At 41.7% G+C, this 16722-nt stretch overlaps 1 protein-coding gene across 1 annotated transcript; it reads left to right on the plus strand.

Moving 5' to 3' along the window:
• Positions 1–262: 262 nt before the first annotated feature.
• gareml (GRB2 associated, regulator of MAPK1-like) lies at positions 263–13659 on the plus strand (the record flags this gene model as incomplete). Its single annotated transcript, XM_083934177.1, has 7 exons — positions 263–453; positions 4171–4311; positions 8532–8662; positions 8746–8911; positions 9697–10547; positions 12049–12218; positions 13059–13659. Exons 1-7 carry the CDS (start codon positions 342–344, stop codon positions 13657–13659), a joined length of 2172 nt encoding a protein of 723 aa, XP_083790303.1. The 5' UTR covers positions 263–341.
• Between the last annotated feature and the right edge of the window lie 3063 nt (positions 13660–16722).

Consider the following 16722-nt stretch of genomic DNA (forward strand, 5'->3'; position numbering starts at 1 on the left):
GATATGATCCATTACAATGATAAACTCCAATAAAATGAAAGTCTGAGTGACTTTGTACTCCAGTTCCGGTGTATCGGTGGTGGTGCCGGACTAACTGAATGACAGAAAGGGAGAAAGGGGGAGAGAGGGCTCGCGCTCCCTCCCACCGCTCGTGCGCACCGACTGTGACTGCGCCTCCTCTTTTCCCACATTCAAACATGGCGAAACTCTTTACCATTATACCACCACCTTCCTCACCACCCTCACCTTCCTCCACTTCATCGTTAGCTCCACCACTATCATTATCTTCGCCATCACCATCACCATCACCGTTATCTCCGGTAGCGTGATGACCCGGGAGGATGGAGAAGTTGTCGGCGAGCCTGTCGGAGATAACTTGGAGCCCGTTGGCGCTGCCGTTGGACGCGGTGGTCAGCAAGTTCCGTCTGCCCACTCTGGTCCGTCTGGCCCCCGGTAAGAGACGACCGTTACCTGGTGCCTCGACCTCCGGGACGACCGTTAAAAACTTTTCTGCTGCTGTATTCTTTTGACAACCGTTAGTTCTCACCCCGTCGTTTCATATCAACAAATGACAGAAAATGCAGATAAATGTAGCTTGGTTGTCTGTAAAAGAGATAAACTCAAGCTGACATCGGGGGAAAGTGTGTTTCTACGGGGAATTTATGAGTATAACGACGCTAGGATGTAAGGACAAGTGTAACAATTTAACTGAAGAAGCTCAACGGTGTCAAGATTGACTGGAACAATGACAGCTTCCGGTCAACGTTTGCAAAATAAATCATTCAGCGTGTTCTTTTGTTGTAAAAGATTGTAGAGGAATTAGCATTTTGAATAATACATACAGTTAAATCCGTTATACGTAGCTTAGAACAGAGATCTTTAACAGGGGGTTAGCCAAATTGTTTGCTAATCTAACTGTGAAAAATATACGTTACCATGAATACAATGTTTTTTTAGCAAAGACAAATTTGTACACAATTTACACAACCTTGATAATGGGCTTACTGGCTTAAAGGTGAAGTAGCCATTACTAATTGTAATTGTAGTCACTAATCATGACTTACCGGTGTAGTCATGAACAGATACCATTAAGCTAGGAGTCAAATGTATGTTTAACATTAAAATATGTCGTAGAAATATATGAATTTGCCACCCTAGCAGTTAGGCCTGAGTTCATGTGAAACTCAATTTAATACAATGACAAATTTGTAGTAGGGGGGCCCTGCTTCGTCTATCTTTCAGCTAACTGATAATGACACCTGGCTTAGAGCGTAACCTTGGCAGTGCAGTACACTATCTATAATAGTAATAGTAAGTAATAGTATTTTTTTTTAGTGCAGGAATTTTAAATCATTTAAAAATTATTGTGTGAGCTTGTGGTCTCTGGTGTGCTCTGCTATTGTAACACCACTTTTTGTGTTTGGCAGACAGATTCAATAAATATGTAGCCCAGATTTTCTTTGAATTAAAATAACTGTACAGTGCATGCATTAATCAAATTAGATGAATTCAATTGTATTTACAGTGTCAAATCATAACAAAAGGTACCTGAGGGCACTTTCCATATAGAGCAGATTTAGACTACATTCTTTGGTTTACAGAGAGCCAACAATCCCCCCATGGGCATACTGCAAATTACGTTTCTTATCAAATGAGTTGTGATGTCAAAATACTAAAAGACTCCAATTAGACTCTAAATCAAGTATTTCTGTATTTCTACATTATGGCTGTCAAATTAAATTCGTTATACTTGTTATATCAACTGTTTGTGTTTTGTTCATCGCATTCAACATTTTTGACATTCTTGATTTCATTTGACAAAATACTGGAAAAGCCAATATACTTTCTTAGGGACAAATCCAATTGGAACAAATGTTATGTCATGTACTGCCACGCTGCGTTTGGTGCTCTTATTTTGAAACCAACGGCGCCTTGTTTCCGTTATAAATTTGGTTAAATCTGGCTACCTTGATGCAACTGCAGCGTTAATTCTCGGACACAGACATTTCTAGTTCACGCCACCGCACTGACTTCCATAAGGGAGTCACTGAGTACCACTGTTGTTGAGTTTTCTTTTTATTTGTGCCATGTTTTGCCACCAACATGACTCTCTGCTTCACCAGTTTTGCTGTCTTTACTTTGGGAACGGTCGATGAGTGTCATGGCCAAAGTTGTGTCAGTCCAGCGAGGCCTGGAAAGCCACAAAGTGTCTGTTGTGCTGCTGAAGTGCTGCTCAATTCTTTTCATATGTAAATGCTGTAATCTGTCGGTGAATGTGGTGAATACTAACGAGCAGCGACTGGGAGAAAAAAACTCCAAACTTTCCTTCGTGGACAAGCGAAGCGCGCACCCGTGCTCAAGTCACAGTCCCCGAAAATTACGCACCGTACTTCTGGCGGCGCGCCTGTGCATTGTGCGTGAGAAAGCACCCGTAGGTGCTCATTAACTACACTGCGGTTACCCCACAGATGCCTGCCTGTTTGCACAACCAGCCAGCCAAAACAGATGGTGGTTTAGTAATTTACAACACGGCATGAAGTCAACATGTCGTGCAAGTTCCCCCCCTCCATGTCATATTAACAACTACAAACAACAACAGTGTTTTATCTGCGTGAGACTGTGGCTCAGCGGTATGCGAGTGTGGAGGTGTAATTCAGCGTAATGGGGGCTACGATATGAATGTCCTAGACTGCATGCTATCAAAATAAAATACTCACCTAACAGATTAAGTATGACCGAAAGTACATTAGGCTACGCAAAAGCAATTCTCAATCTCCCATGTCAATAAATTAAGTGTCAGTTAACCCAAATCACATGAAAACAACTTTTTCTCATATAACCCAAGTGGAGTTAGCTGTGGTTGTAACCAGAGGAAAGTAACAAGTTACATGTAGTCATGCTGTAAGTGCAACTTTGACGTACATCTTCCCATTTTATGTTATTTTACACCGCTAGTCAAGTACACTTCACAGGGAAATATTGCAGATTAGGGTTTTACACATAGAACACACACTCAGTTTAAAAGATATAATGCCTTGTTAGAGATTAAACCACCACCAGAAAAGTGGTTAAATGATCTTGGCATCCACCAGCTATAACATTATGCATACTTGATAGCCTCCATGTACATGTTCATGTTGCTGATAACAGTTGTGTACCGTTGAAGGTGGGACTACTATACTACTATATTTTTATTGTGTGGTATTGCGTCTTGTGCTCAAAGATTCTCAGTCCCTCAAGATAAACTGTGGACAGTTTTCACTTCTTCTTTTTTTTTTTACTATTGTTGTATAATAAACCACACTTGTCAACACTTGTTGACACCAAATATACTTTAAAAGTTTCAATCAAATAGGCATTAGATATTAGAATTATTAGGGTGTTTGCAATGGAGACTGAAACCATGTTGGTAATGTAAAATGGCATTACTCTTGTGTACCATTTTTACTTATAGCCAAACAAAAGAAAAGTTAACTCCATTGTTCTTTGGCACTAGCTGTTAAAAAAAAAAAAAAAAAATAAAATGAATGGCTCAATAACCATGAGGAATAAGAGGGGAAATGTTTCTTTTAGGGATTTGGATGAACAGACCCTTTAACATGCAGCAAAACCTTTGACAGTTCTTTTCATCATATCTCCTGGGTTTGTATTCCCCCATCCATCAACATGATTAGGATTAAAAGGCTTGGTCCGCAACAAGAACAAAAAGATTTGCATCTATGTGATCTGTGTGAGAGTCTGTAGGAGTGAGAGGGAGCTGTGTGTGAAGTGATTGAATTGTACCACTGTGCTATCAGCAGAAATCAATGCTGTTGTGCTACATGATGGCTCTAGTGAAAGCTGGAGAGCTGTGTGTTTGTGAGCGTGTGTGTGTGTATGTGTACAAGTATGGGGGCTGCGTAATAGTAGGTTGCCAGTTGCATAGTGGGATCCCGATGAGTAGGTTAGGGGTGGTGAACCGTCACTGATAGTGGTAATTATAGACACTGAATCCTGAATGCATGTGGGTGTTTGTTTGTAGTGAGTGTTTTAGGGTTTTTCATTGGTAAGCTACCTAGTGTCGACCTGAGAAATGAAATACCGGTTGTTTTATCATCAACCCACGGGCTGGCAGACTATTTGTCAATCCTAATCCATTTCTATGTGTCAATGTGTGTGTGTGTGTTCTAGGTGAATGTGTGGAGGGGCTCTCGGAGGAGGATGTGGTGCTGTTACACTCCTGTCGTCAGTGGACCACAGTGACTGCCCACAGCTTAGAGGAGGGACACTATGTCATTGGACCCAAGATAGATATTCCTCTACAATACCAGGGTGAGCACACGCACGCACGCACGCACACACACCTACACACGCACGCACGCACGCACACACGCACCCCAAATTGTCTAAAATAGTGAGTCAAAATTTCATACATCATACAATAAAAATACTAATTTCTCCCTAAATTGTCAATTTTGTCTAAAAGAGGGGATACAAGTCAAACCTATTTGTCACTAGGTCAACATTTCTCACTTGCTCTATTTTTGTTGAGGGAATAAATGGCTTTGGCTCTAAAGATACATTCTAAAAGACGAAATATAGTAAGTTCAAGTGAAATTCTTTATTCTCACGGGAACCCAGTTAACAGGAATTTCTAACACAGTCACAAATTTACAGTAGAAGTGAAACAGTCACCCATGTTTTCGTATCTGATGATTCATCATGGCAGTTAACACTGAAAAGCTTAGATGTTTCATGTCTGTCATAACACAGAATTAAAAATATAAACTTCCTGATTACAATCTATGATTTAAACTTTATGTTGAACGGTGAAATGGTACCTTTGCATTGCATATTGCAGGACAGAACCCCACCGAGGTTTTCCGGAATCTTAGTAGAGTTTGCAGAGCTGACTCCCTGGTCATTTTGTAGATATCCAAAAAGATCCTACTCTGACAATTTAAGGCACTTTTATGGGTTATGAGGCTTAAACGTCATTTACCTGATATTTTTATAGCTCTGGCTTCAGGTGAATGGTACGGCTACTCTCTCAAACACAAAACAAATGGGCGCACTCGAACAAGCACACGTTACATGACTCCCAAGATTTGTTTTCATAGAGCAACAATGCAGGAATAAGGACACCAAAGATATTGATCCTTCTACAATTCTTATGTTTATGAAACTGTGTCATTATGTGTCATCATTTTAGCCTTTATCTTTAGCCAGCCAGTACAAGCTTTTGATGTGCAGCCAAACTTTGTTCCAGCATACATAACGTTTAAAGTCATGGAGACATTCTAAAGTTTCTGTTGCAATCTATCAGTCTGAATTAGGGGGATATGAATAAAATCGATGCACAAGACATCTTGAATACTTTCATTTGATGAATTAATGAAGACATAAATCAAATGGAGACCTGGAACATACTGATACTGAACTGAAAGTTACTTAAGGTGAACAAAAGGGGAAAACCATACTCAGGTTAGTAAAATAACATCACTATAATTCAGCTAAATGCAAAAGTAGTTTAAACTGATTTGGGTGGAATTGGAAAATCATGAATTAAACATAATTTTCCAACATGTACTGTAAATCGTCCCATTTAACGATAATGATTAATGCACAGACAAACACTCAGACATCAAACCAGCTACTGTAAATGTGACCTTCCTTGACTCCTCCTGTTCATTGACCGGCCGTTCTTCCTGCTGAATGAGTCTAGTCAGTAATGACTTCACCGGAGCTCAATCCCCACAATCCCATTGTTCAGACTGTCCGGCCAGTCACATTATTCGCTGTGTAACTGGATCCTAATGCCTCCTCTTCATTGTTTCCTCCACCGATGGAGTGCTGATGTCACCTCACACTGCTGCAGCCTCTCAGGCTCCTTTTGGGAAGAATGAAAGAACACTTGGGTGGGAGGGGGAGTGTTGAGATCATTGTCATTATAGATATTTCAGCAGACATCGGATAACGTGATCACCAATGTTGGCAATTTAAGCAGTTAACAGCAAGAAACAAATACAAATGTAACTAGATGTGCTCAGTTAACAGCAGTCTTGGTTTCATTACAGTAGAAGGACTTCAATTATGTTAAAGTCCAGTAAGGACTGTATTAGCATAACAATGGGCTGTACTAGCATAACCGGGGTTGTCTCAAAGACGTATTCCAGAAAGTTAGGACTGCACTTGCATGAAGAAAGACATACAATAATTGAAGAAGCAGAGGCTGAGATAGACTTTATTCTCTAGAAGGGGTCAAGATTAAAAAAAACTATTCTCTATCATTTCTACATTTCCCACAATGCAACTCAACAGGGTCATCTATTAGAACCAAGGTTGTTGTTTTCCAGTTTTGGAAAGCTCTCTCCAGAGCTGTAAAAGATATTAAACAGCTCAATGTGCAGAATTTGTGGAGTGGAGTGGAGTGCTCTTTGTTATGTCCCTTTGCACCAAAATATCCTGGGACTAAAAGTAATAAAGCAGGTTTAAAAAGAACTAGAGAAGTTGTTCCTTGAACACAATGTTTTTGCCGCCCAACCAATTCACAAGAAGAAGAAAGAAGTGATCGTAAAATGTTCACAGGTTCGGCCGTTGTTGGTTGTTTTGTTTGTAAGAGTGTTTGGACCCGGAAATATTATTTTTAAAAAAGGTATTAAAAGTTCACCTATCTGGTCCTAATTTGTCAGACAACTTCTCCTCTTAAAGATGGGCAGAAACTTTATGGATGCAAAATACCTACCATCATCTGACTGTCAGATGATCAGATATATGCTTTTTTTAATGTCCTTTTTGGGATGTAACGTTTGCCTTGAAAAAGGATTGGATTCTTATGTTGAGCCATTAATAATGTTCATGAGGACTTTTCTTAGGTGTAATTGTGGAAAAGAATCAGAATGGTTGCATTTGTTGAATAGGAACTTACCTGTAACAAGATTGAATAGGTCTTAGTAACAAACAGCCTTGTAAGGAATGCCATACGGCATTGGGATTTTCTTTTGGTAGAATAATGCATCAGTTTGTATTCTGGGCATTTCTGTTGCTGGGCCCTGCAGCATTACATCAACCTGACATGCTTTCCAGTCGTGAACCATTTTTAACAATGCATTCCAGTGGCCAAGAAAAAGCCAGCCAATGAGGACAATTTATATTTATGTGTACTTTTAAGACTTTGCGTCTCTTTAAATGTGACAGGTGAGTTGTTGACTCAGAGGCCATCGCCAGTGATGAGCTAATGTCTGTGTGATGACTTCATACAGGAAGTCTAAATAAGCTTAGGAGGAGAGCAATATAGGTTTCTCCCTAGGGATGGACAACAGGATGCTCCCTCCTTCTTATCCGCTATCTCTCTCTGTCTGTATCCTCCTCTGTCCATCAATGAAAGAGGCAAGGATGACTAAAGGGCAGAGAACTGAAAAGCTGAATGGATGGGTTTCAGGGAAGCAAGTGGCGCCACAGCCACCCTTGTAGCGTGGAACTGATGACCAAAGCCTTATGTGTCAGGGTTTAACTGCCATAGAGCGATCCTGCATTTTCTCATTACACCTCAGTTCTGTCTCGCTTCTTTGGACAGAGTGGTGTTGGGTTGTGTTGAAAAGTTGTATACTCGATGGTGTTGTTCATTCGGTGGATGCTGCTTATGCTGGGGGCTCTGTTTGAATTGGAAGGTGGGGGGTGGAGGAGAAAGAAGGGGAGGGAGGTGCTGGCGAGGAAGATGGTGGAGTTTGGTATTCTGCTCTGCCTCCCAGACAAAAAAAACTTTCTCATGTCTCTTTCCCTCACACACAAACACTTTGACTCTGTTAAAAAAAGAAGGATCCTCTGAGGGTTGGAGTTGTTAAATGCAATCGCATTAAATGGTATATAAAAAGAAAGGATCATTTGATTGTAACAAGGCTGATTTAGAGCCTATTGTGCATTCCGGAAATGTTTCTTTTGCAACAGTTGTGCAAAAGTGGCACAACAAAAAATACAGTTTAAAGTTGTCAAAGCTTCTGGAGGGCAACACTGGAGTGCATGAGCGTGAAAGATTTACAGATGGAGGAGGGGATGACCAAGGGAAGGAGAGGGTGAAAGTGTATGTGTGAGTGTCTCCATGGTGATGTGTCTCTGCTCTGCGTGAGAATAGGGGTCCTTTATTGGTTGCCATGCCAACCCCGTCGGCTGTCGATTGGCAGAGAGCTGGTGCCAGGTCATAGGTCACGGAGGTGTCTTTTGTATTCTTCTCGTCCAAGCAGTGTCTACTGCGGATGTGTGTGAGCGTGTGTTTGAAGAAAGACCATAGGAAGTCAAAAAGAGAAAAGACAGAACAAAAGAAACTTTTCATCTCTCCCTCTTGTCTTCTTACACTTTTTTTCTCCCCTTTCTTTGCCCTTCTTCATTATATCTCCTTCTTTCCCCCTTTTCTTCCTCTTCCCTCTGGATACCTCTACCTTATTTTTTCATTGTACTTATATCTCCACTTCCTTTTCAAACTTTGTTACTCCCTTTGTACACCTCTTTTGCCCCTCTCTTCTCTTTCCGTTGTCTTGCTTCCATCCTCTCCGTAGGGAAGTTCAAGTTGTTGGATGAAGACCGAGACGTCAGGGATCCTGTCCAGTATTTTTCCAGTGTGGAGGAAGTTGCTGGAGTCTTTCCCGATCGGGTCTTTGTCATGGACACAATCACTTTTAGTGTCAAGGTTTGAGTAACATGAGAACACCATACTTTAAGTTTCTGTCAAATAATATCATATCCTCACATCCATACATGTGTATGCTGCAGGTGGTCTCAGGGGAGTTCAGTGAGGACAGCGAGCCCTACAGCTTCACTCTGCAGGCTGGAGATGAGCTGTCACTCATGGGGAAGGCGGAGCTTCTCTGTGCCACGCCCTCTAAGGAAAAGACGGGGTTGAGCGCGCTCTTGAGACGCCTGGGAAAGACTCCTAGAAGTACGTAAGGCCAGACTGTTGAGTTCTATGTTAGATGGAGTCCAATTTCAGTGCTTATTCATGAACATGAGAATAAAAAGGGAATCAATGAGATTATCGGCAGTTCTGCTTAGAAATGGATATATTGTTTATTTTTGAAGTGATATGGATGATTTTGCTTTGATGCTGGTTGGTTCGGAGATTAAATACATTCACATACCTGCCTTGTTTAGTCTGGTGAAATATAACCTTGGAGCGTTTACCCCCTTGGTTTGGTTAGTTTACGCAGGTGTGAACACAGCCCTGGTACTCGGGTGGTGGTCACCACTTCTCACATCTTTATGTTCAAACCAGCCACTACTGAGGCTGGAAACAGATACACGCTGAGCATTATTTCTATGACAAGAGCTGGTTTGACCATGGCTAGTCCAGAACACGAGAACTTCTAGCTTGGTTTAAAGTGATGCATTCTGGTTTGCTTGGATTTCTCTGCGGGAAAACAAAACTAACCAAGGGGAAAATGCTCCAAGTTTAGAAACTCATCAACTGATTCAGACCAAAGCTAACAAACTATAGGTGAGGCAAACTTTGTATTGTTATCACATTATACTTCCATTCCACAAATATTCACTCTGTCTCCTATTCACTTCTAAATATGCATTTCCTGTTTCAGTTCCTGCAGACTCACTGTTTGTTCAACTTTGACCCCGCAGCCGTGCTCAAATTATTCGGGTGAATACAGGCCGAGCAATATCGCTCAACAGAAAACCCCTGGCTAACCCACCTTTCTGTTTCTGCCTCCTCAGGTAAAACCCCATGTCTGGTCTGTATGAACCATCGCACCAATCAGAGTGTCAGCCTACCCTTTGGTTGCCGTGGACGCTTTTGCACACGCTCCCCTCTTGAGCAAGGCATGCTTGGAGGGGAGCACACGGTACGCAGCATCATCGAAAGAGTTCGCCTCCCCGTCAATGTGTCTGTGCCTTCGCGGCCACCACGAAACCCCTACGACCGCCATGCGGTCCGAGAGGGACACCGCTACAAGCTGCTCAACATCGTCAGCAAGACGGTGGTGCTCTGCTTGGTACTCCGCCGACAGGAAGTCTCCCCCTCCCACTTCCTGCTGCTGCGTTGCATGCCTCGGTTCAACGTGGCTGAGGCCTCCGTCCACACGGCGGCGCTAGAGAGCCTCCTACTGCGACACGTTTTCGACCCAGATGCCTACTCTCGAGCTGTTAGAGAAACCCGGCCAGAGCTGGAGTGTATGACAGAGGAGTGTGTGAGCCCGCGGCGCTCGCGCATGTGTGTGTCAGGTCAGGACTCCTTGGCACCAGCACTGCAGCGCCTCTCCATGTGTGGGTATGGGGGTGGGGTTTCGGACAGCCTATCACAGCGCTGCAGGGACTCTCTTGGAGAGCGGCTGGGGGAGGGACCAGGTGAGGAGCGGGAGTATGTGACTCCTGAGTGGACTGAGGCTGAACTGAGGACCAGTGAGGAAATTCCTTACGAGGAACTGTGGACCAATCAGAACGCTGAGGGCTTGGGGAAGGAGCCAAACCTCATCTCCTTTCATTCATCTTCCTCATTGGACGGTTCTCTTGGTACCGTGGTGACAAGAGTGTCCACCCCGCCACCCGTACCTCCGAAATCTGATGCTGTGAGTTTCAGTCTTCACCTCCTGTCCTTCTTTTCACCCTTCTGTCTCTCATCCCTCTGATCTGTCCACAGCAGCATCCGGTTGTTAAAAGTCAGGATGCCTGGTTTGAATTATTCATACATTACAGCTTTTAAACCTCACTGGCTACAGACATACTTACACACAGACACACACACAAACACACAATGACTTCCTGGAAAGGCTGCCGTACACTCACATATTTGAGTGTATGGCATATGTATGTGTATTTGCTCAAAGCACACAAATTCATGTGCTGTGAGTAAATACACATCATCAAAGTACACGCACTGTATGCTGGAAATAATAATAATAATAATAATAATAATAATAATAATAATAATAGATTCTGTTCAATCCTGTGGTAGTGTTTAATACTGCCTCTGGTCTTGGAAACTGCAGATTATTGTTTAGAAACAGACAGGCCAATGAGCGCCAATGAGCGTCATGGACGGGACTAACGCCTTTGTCAAGCTGTGTGTTTACATCACTGGCCGATCACAACCAAGTTAGTTAAACGTGCTTACGTTAGACTCCACCAAGCTTTGTTGCAGCCTGCTCCGTCGCTACAGTCTATTCTCTATTCTATCTATTTTGAATATTAATATTATTATTATTCATATGAGAAAGATGTGAAATATTCCTTTTATAGTGCTTTATTGAATTGCGTAATATGTGACGTTCTACTTTGTCGGATTGCTGTGGCTTCTTTTTGACTTTGTCCATCAGTTATTCTTATTTTTTAACTTGTAAGTTCAGGGTTGTATGTGCACTGACAAAGCTCAGTCCAAACATCAAACTCTATCCACGTTCTTCACTAGAGGCTCTTATCTCTATGAGATGACCAGTACTTGCATATACCGTGTAAAAAACATGTGAAAAACAAATGTTTTTTTTAACCATATAATGGCGCTGTGTTGAAAACAAGGTTGTTTTTTATGCTGATCTGTTCTCATGTTGGAGTTAAAAGGTTGTTCTCCAACATTACAGCTCTCATGTTAGTCAGTGTACACTATGTTTGTGTTTCTAAGGTGGATATTATCAGGCTTTGTTCTGTTTTACTTTTTAAAGTGATGGCCGCTAGCAGCAGTACAGAGAGTGTGTGGGTGTTGATGTCTGCTATGCAGCTGGATTATACCCTTTCACACACAACGTTCTTCATTCCCTGATATTTAGCCTGCCAAGACAAGTGTGTGTGTGTGTGTGTGTGTGTGTGTGTGTGTGTGTGTGTGTGTGCGTGTGTGTGTGTGTGTGTGTGTGTGTGTGCGAAGAGCTTGCTACTGTGTTTGTTTGAGGTGTAAAGGTCACCAAGTTTGACATTTACCAAGCAGAAAATTGAGACAAGCCAGCATGCACACACGCGCAAACGCAAACACACACACAGCCTCCTGAGAAGTCAAGTTTTTAGGAGTTAACTTTTTTGTTGTTTTAGCTCTCATTTCTGTGTGTGTGTGTGTGTGTGTTTGTGTGTGTGTGTGTGTAGGTCAGAGAGGAGTGTCGCTACTTGATCGCCCCTCCGGTTCCCCCTCGCTGCTCTAAAGGAGGCTCCATCTCCACTCCGGTCCCCAGTCCTCCCGTCCCACCTCGCTTCCCCAAAGCCTCCACCTCCCCGAGACCCAACCTTTCCTTCTACTCCTCTGGACTTCAGGACAGGTACTTTCTGAAAGTAGAGTTTTTTATGCAAAAAAAGTTATCACATTTATTTGGAATTATGAGAGGAATGGCAGCCTTTTTTTTTGGCCTTGACACATTTTACTGTTGATCTGCACAAATGATACACATGAGATTGAAGACGAATTATGAAAAAATGTGCACAGTGTTTTTGTCTGGTCTGTTGTCTCTCAGCTTCAGATTTAGGAAAGCAAAAATGTTGCCAAACCTCTGATTTAAAACCGGCTATATTTTGTCGTTTTTTCCTGCGTTTAAAAAACCCTCTTACAGTTGCTGGAAAAATGGTAATATCACTAAAAAAAGAGCACTCCACCAATTAAGCATTGCACTTTTATTACATTGTCAGACTCAAGACAGAACAGAGATAGTTTTTTTATATTCCATGCTTTCTTCTACCTTGTCCAGACCTGTTGTCTATATTACCCACAATGCAACTGGACCGCCGAAAGTTTGGTTGGAGATTCCAACGCTAGTTTTGGCTAAACTCAATCTGCTGATGATGATCGTGATATGATTGAATGCTCAAGAGCTGCTACTTAAGTGGTGACATTTGATCAACCACACTAAAGTTTATTCCTTAGACGTCTAGCTGACATAAAACCACTTTATCAACAGCCTTTTAATGGCTATGCTTCAACGTGTACTTATGATCTTCTTAACACTGAAATGTAGTAATTAAAATACTATTGAAATAATGGTTTATAACAAATATTGATTACTTCTGACATTTTATTTTCAATGTTTCACATGGGATTTATTGATGTTGTGAGTCCTGCTGACTCACACTAGAAGCTAACGTCCCTTTCTTCTGCTCTGTTGCAGCTGCTCGCCCTCTCCAGATACTTCTCTCTACTGTTACCCATGCTCCTGGGCGGACTGCCCGGCCCCTAACCCTGCCAGTCCTGAGCCTGTCTCCGCCATTCCTGCAGACGGCACAGCCAATCCTCAGCCAGCACAGGCCACCTGGGCAGAGCCGTGGGTAGAATCCTTCACTTCCTCCGGACCTCGACTGAGGCCGCCACCTCCACAGAGTCGATTTGCTCCCTTCGGGGCGTTGAACCCCTTCAACCGTCAGTCCCCTTGCCCCTCACCCGAGCCCACTGGCAATCCCACAACAGATTCCTCCAGGGGTGCAGAGGGCGGTGGGACGTCCACAGGGGTTACAGAAGGGTTGTCCCCGCCCCCTGACCCCACCTGGCGGCCTCCAGCTGACCTGTCTGTGCTTTCATTGGAGGAAGTGTCAGCCTGCCTACGGTTCATTGGCCTATCAGAGGCAGCGGTGGCCGTATTTCAGAGGGAGCGAATCGACGGCAGCCTCCTGGTGCAGCTGACTGAGGACATCCTGTCACAGGACTTCCACCTGAGCCGACTCCATGTCACCAAGATCACACAGTTCATACAGGGCTGGAGGCCCAAGATCTAACACATGCACACGCATACACACGCACACGCACACACACACACACAGAGTCCTGATAATGTGCCTGTTGGCTACTGAGCCGTCCTGAATGTGCCTTCCACTGTGACCAACCGGCTGCTGAGCCCCACTGACTGAAGCTGAGACTTTACTGAAGGAAACCACGCCACCTTGTGGTCAAACAATAGAACTGTCACTTGTCTGGCTCTGATGCCAGGAATCTCTGAGTGACTGTACATTTCCTGTCTGAATCACAGACTGGGACTAGTTTACTAACAAATGGCTACAACGGAGAGCTATGTGATGAAAGTGCCCAATGCTTCATGCTTCAAGACAGCTAAAGGTTTTAAGCACTACATGGTTTTGTGTGGCCTTCATGCTGTGTTCCCGCAAAGGATCTGATGAGGTACTCTGAACCTGTTCCCTACCTGAGTCTCTTGCACAGCCTTCTTCATCTGTTCTTCTTCGTCTGTGCATTAAGTTTCAGTGGCCTGTAATTGGAATAGATAACAATTCTTAGGACATAAGAATGAACTAGTTGTTTAAAGCTAAATTAAAAAAAAATAAAATCAGAAAGTCTTAAAGTCAGAAGCACCAAATGAAGTAATGATTGAGTTTCTGGTACTTATCAAAGTTTAAATGAATCATCTCCTGATATACAGTATTCTGTATGAAAGGCCATTTAGTGCTTTGGGACAGTGACATTTGTATTAACAATCCCTTTAAGGGTAACACGAGATGTCCTTCTGTCTGTAGTCAAGATACACAGATGTGTTACTGCCTCAGAAATAGTTCTCGAAATGTACCTCAGCTCACTGGGTCGGATATATGCTTGATTTAGCCATGCATAATAATAAATGAAATGACACAATGAGTAATGTGTTCACATAGTCATTTGTCTACTTCTTCATTACACACCACTGGATAAAAACACACTGATGGCTGTGAAAGTAACTGTTTAATGATTATTATTGTTGCATCAGATGTTAAAACAACTGTTGTAATTCTCCAATTATATATATATATATATACATATATACTAAAAAGGAATAATTTAAAAGGAGCATCCGCCTTTTAAAGTTCAATTTCCGAAGTGAAGCATCTACAAAACATCTTCCCCAACTGTTAGCTTGGTTGTTTCACAATGAATGGATTTGGCAGGCTAATCAAGGCTAACGCTAAGCTAACAGCGGGTATCGGCACTCATTTCTGAATCGTGCCGTCACAAAGTTACAATAAGCTAAAAACCCTTACATTTCAGGCGATTTTCCGACAACAACAACAGACTCCAGTAACTTCTTCAGACACAACAACCCACGCAAACACCCGCGCGTGCACCTGTCCCAACCGTGTGCGTCACTTCTGCGTGCCCCCCGGAAACAGCTTAAGGCTGTAGTAATCTACACCAGGTTATTATCCCTCAACAGACACTTTACTTAGATGGAATCCAATTTATTAGTTACAAACGTACCAATAAACATATTAGCAGATGCTTTTATAGCAAAAGAATAATAACCCCTCATTGAAAGACTTATTTAACTCCCTTTCCAATGATGGAAACTGGAGAAGAGCTGGCTTGTCCCATTTAAATGTTTAATTCCTAACAAAATTAGAAAATTACATTTCAAGCTGTTACATAACATCTATCCTACTAATGCATACATTTTCTGACATTGATGACAGCTGTAAAAAGATAGAGTATCATCCCTTTATAAGATTGTTGATTGACTATTGGAAAGATTTGGAAATTTTTCTTTTTGCTAAAACTAGTTAGGTATCACTTTGATGAGAAACTTATTATTCTTGGCTCCTCTCACAATAATCCATTTAACATAATTCATCTCTTCATATGACTAGGTAAATTCCATATACATAAAGTCAAAATGTCCAAGGCAAACCCGTCATTCCCATTATTTTCATTTGAATTAAAACATATATTTTGAGTCTCTGTCATATGTTGAATCCAACAAAAAATATTTATCAGCTATTGAATTTTATTCAAATGACATTCAGTGAACTTGCCTGCCATTATAACTAGCCCTATGTGTGCCTTTATCATGTCTTGGAATCTCTGTTACTTTATTTTTTTTCGTTCCTTTTCAATTGTTCATATTATTTCATGATAAATAAAGTTTAAAGCTATAATGGGGAAAAAAAGTTTTTCTACGAAAGCCCTAAAAGGCAATGTGAAAAAAACACTTTCAGGGCTTCCGTGTTTGGGGTTTGAAAAAAATGTATTCACAAGATGAATTTACAAACATTGAGGCAATCATTACAGTTATACAATTATCATCCTCTAGAAAGAACAGAACCCACACCAGACATTTACAGGCGATAAAACGATAAAATAAACAGAATAAATCAATAAATAAAATGTTTTTATTTGTTTTTAATGTTTTTATTTAAAATAGTTAGTTTTAAGACATTGCTCAAATCATGTTATATCAATTTGGCACGTTTGGATATCCTTAAGTTCAGGTATTTTTTATTTTATTTTTTGACATACTGTCTCTGCCTTCCGGTATCCTTAATATCATACTATATTACGCAATTCTTTTTTAGCATGTCCTAATACATCTGTCAAAAGCAGTATGCCAAACATTCCAGGGTATTTTGTAGTATGCAAGCCAGCACAGAGACTATGGATTTGAACATATAGGAAATCTTTTCTGCTTTTTCTGGCAATTATGACTCACAATCTTTTGCGCAGGTACAGTATATGAGCAAGGGTCCAAGTCGCAATGTTATGATAAAGTAGAATGTCCCAGTTGTATGTATACTGTATGAAACATACGCAGCTGGAGTAGCCTACATACTATAAGTAAAAAGAAAGATATGTGCAGTAATCTTTTTTTGGCATACTAATAGCACAGCAGTATGGGTAGTGGGTTGCAGGGACTGACTAAGAAATGTTGTTCCTGACTGAATCCAGACATCAGCAGTTAGAGGAATATAAGTTTTCCTCCAGGTATCCAAATTAAATTGGCCCTCTCTATTAATTCAACTAATGTATCCGGCTTTAATAAGGGTGCAAACTATTTCTTCATGCAGCCAGGTACTGACGATAGT

Source organism: Echiichthys vipera (assembly GCF_963691815.1).
Source record: "Echiichthys vipera genome assembly, chromosome: 19".
In the NCBI taxonomy this organism is placed as follows: Eukaryota; Metazoa; Chordata; class Actinopteri; order Perciformes; family Trachinidae; genus Echiichthys; species Echiichthys vipera.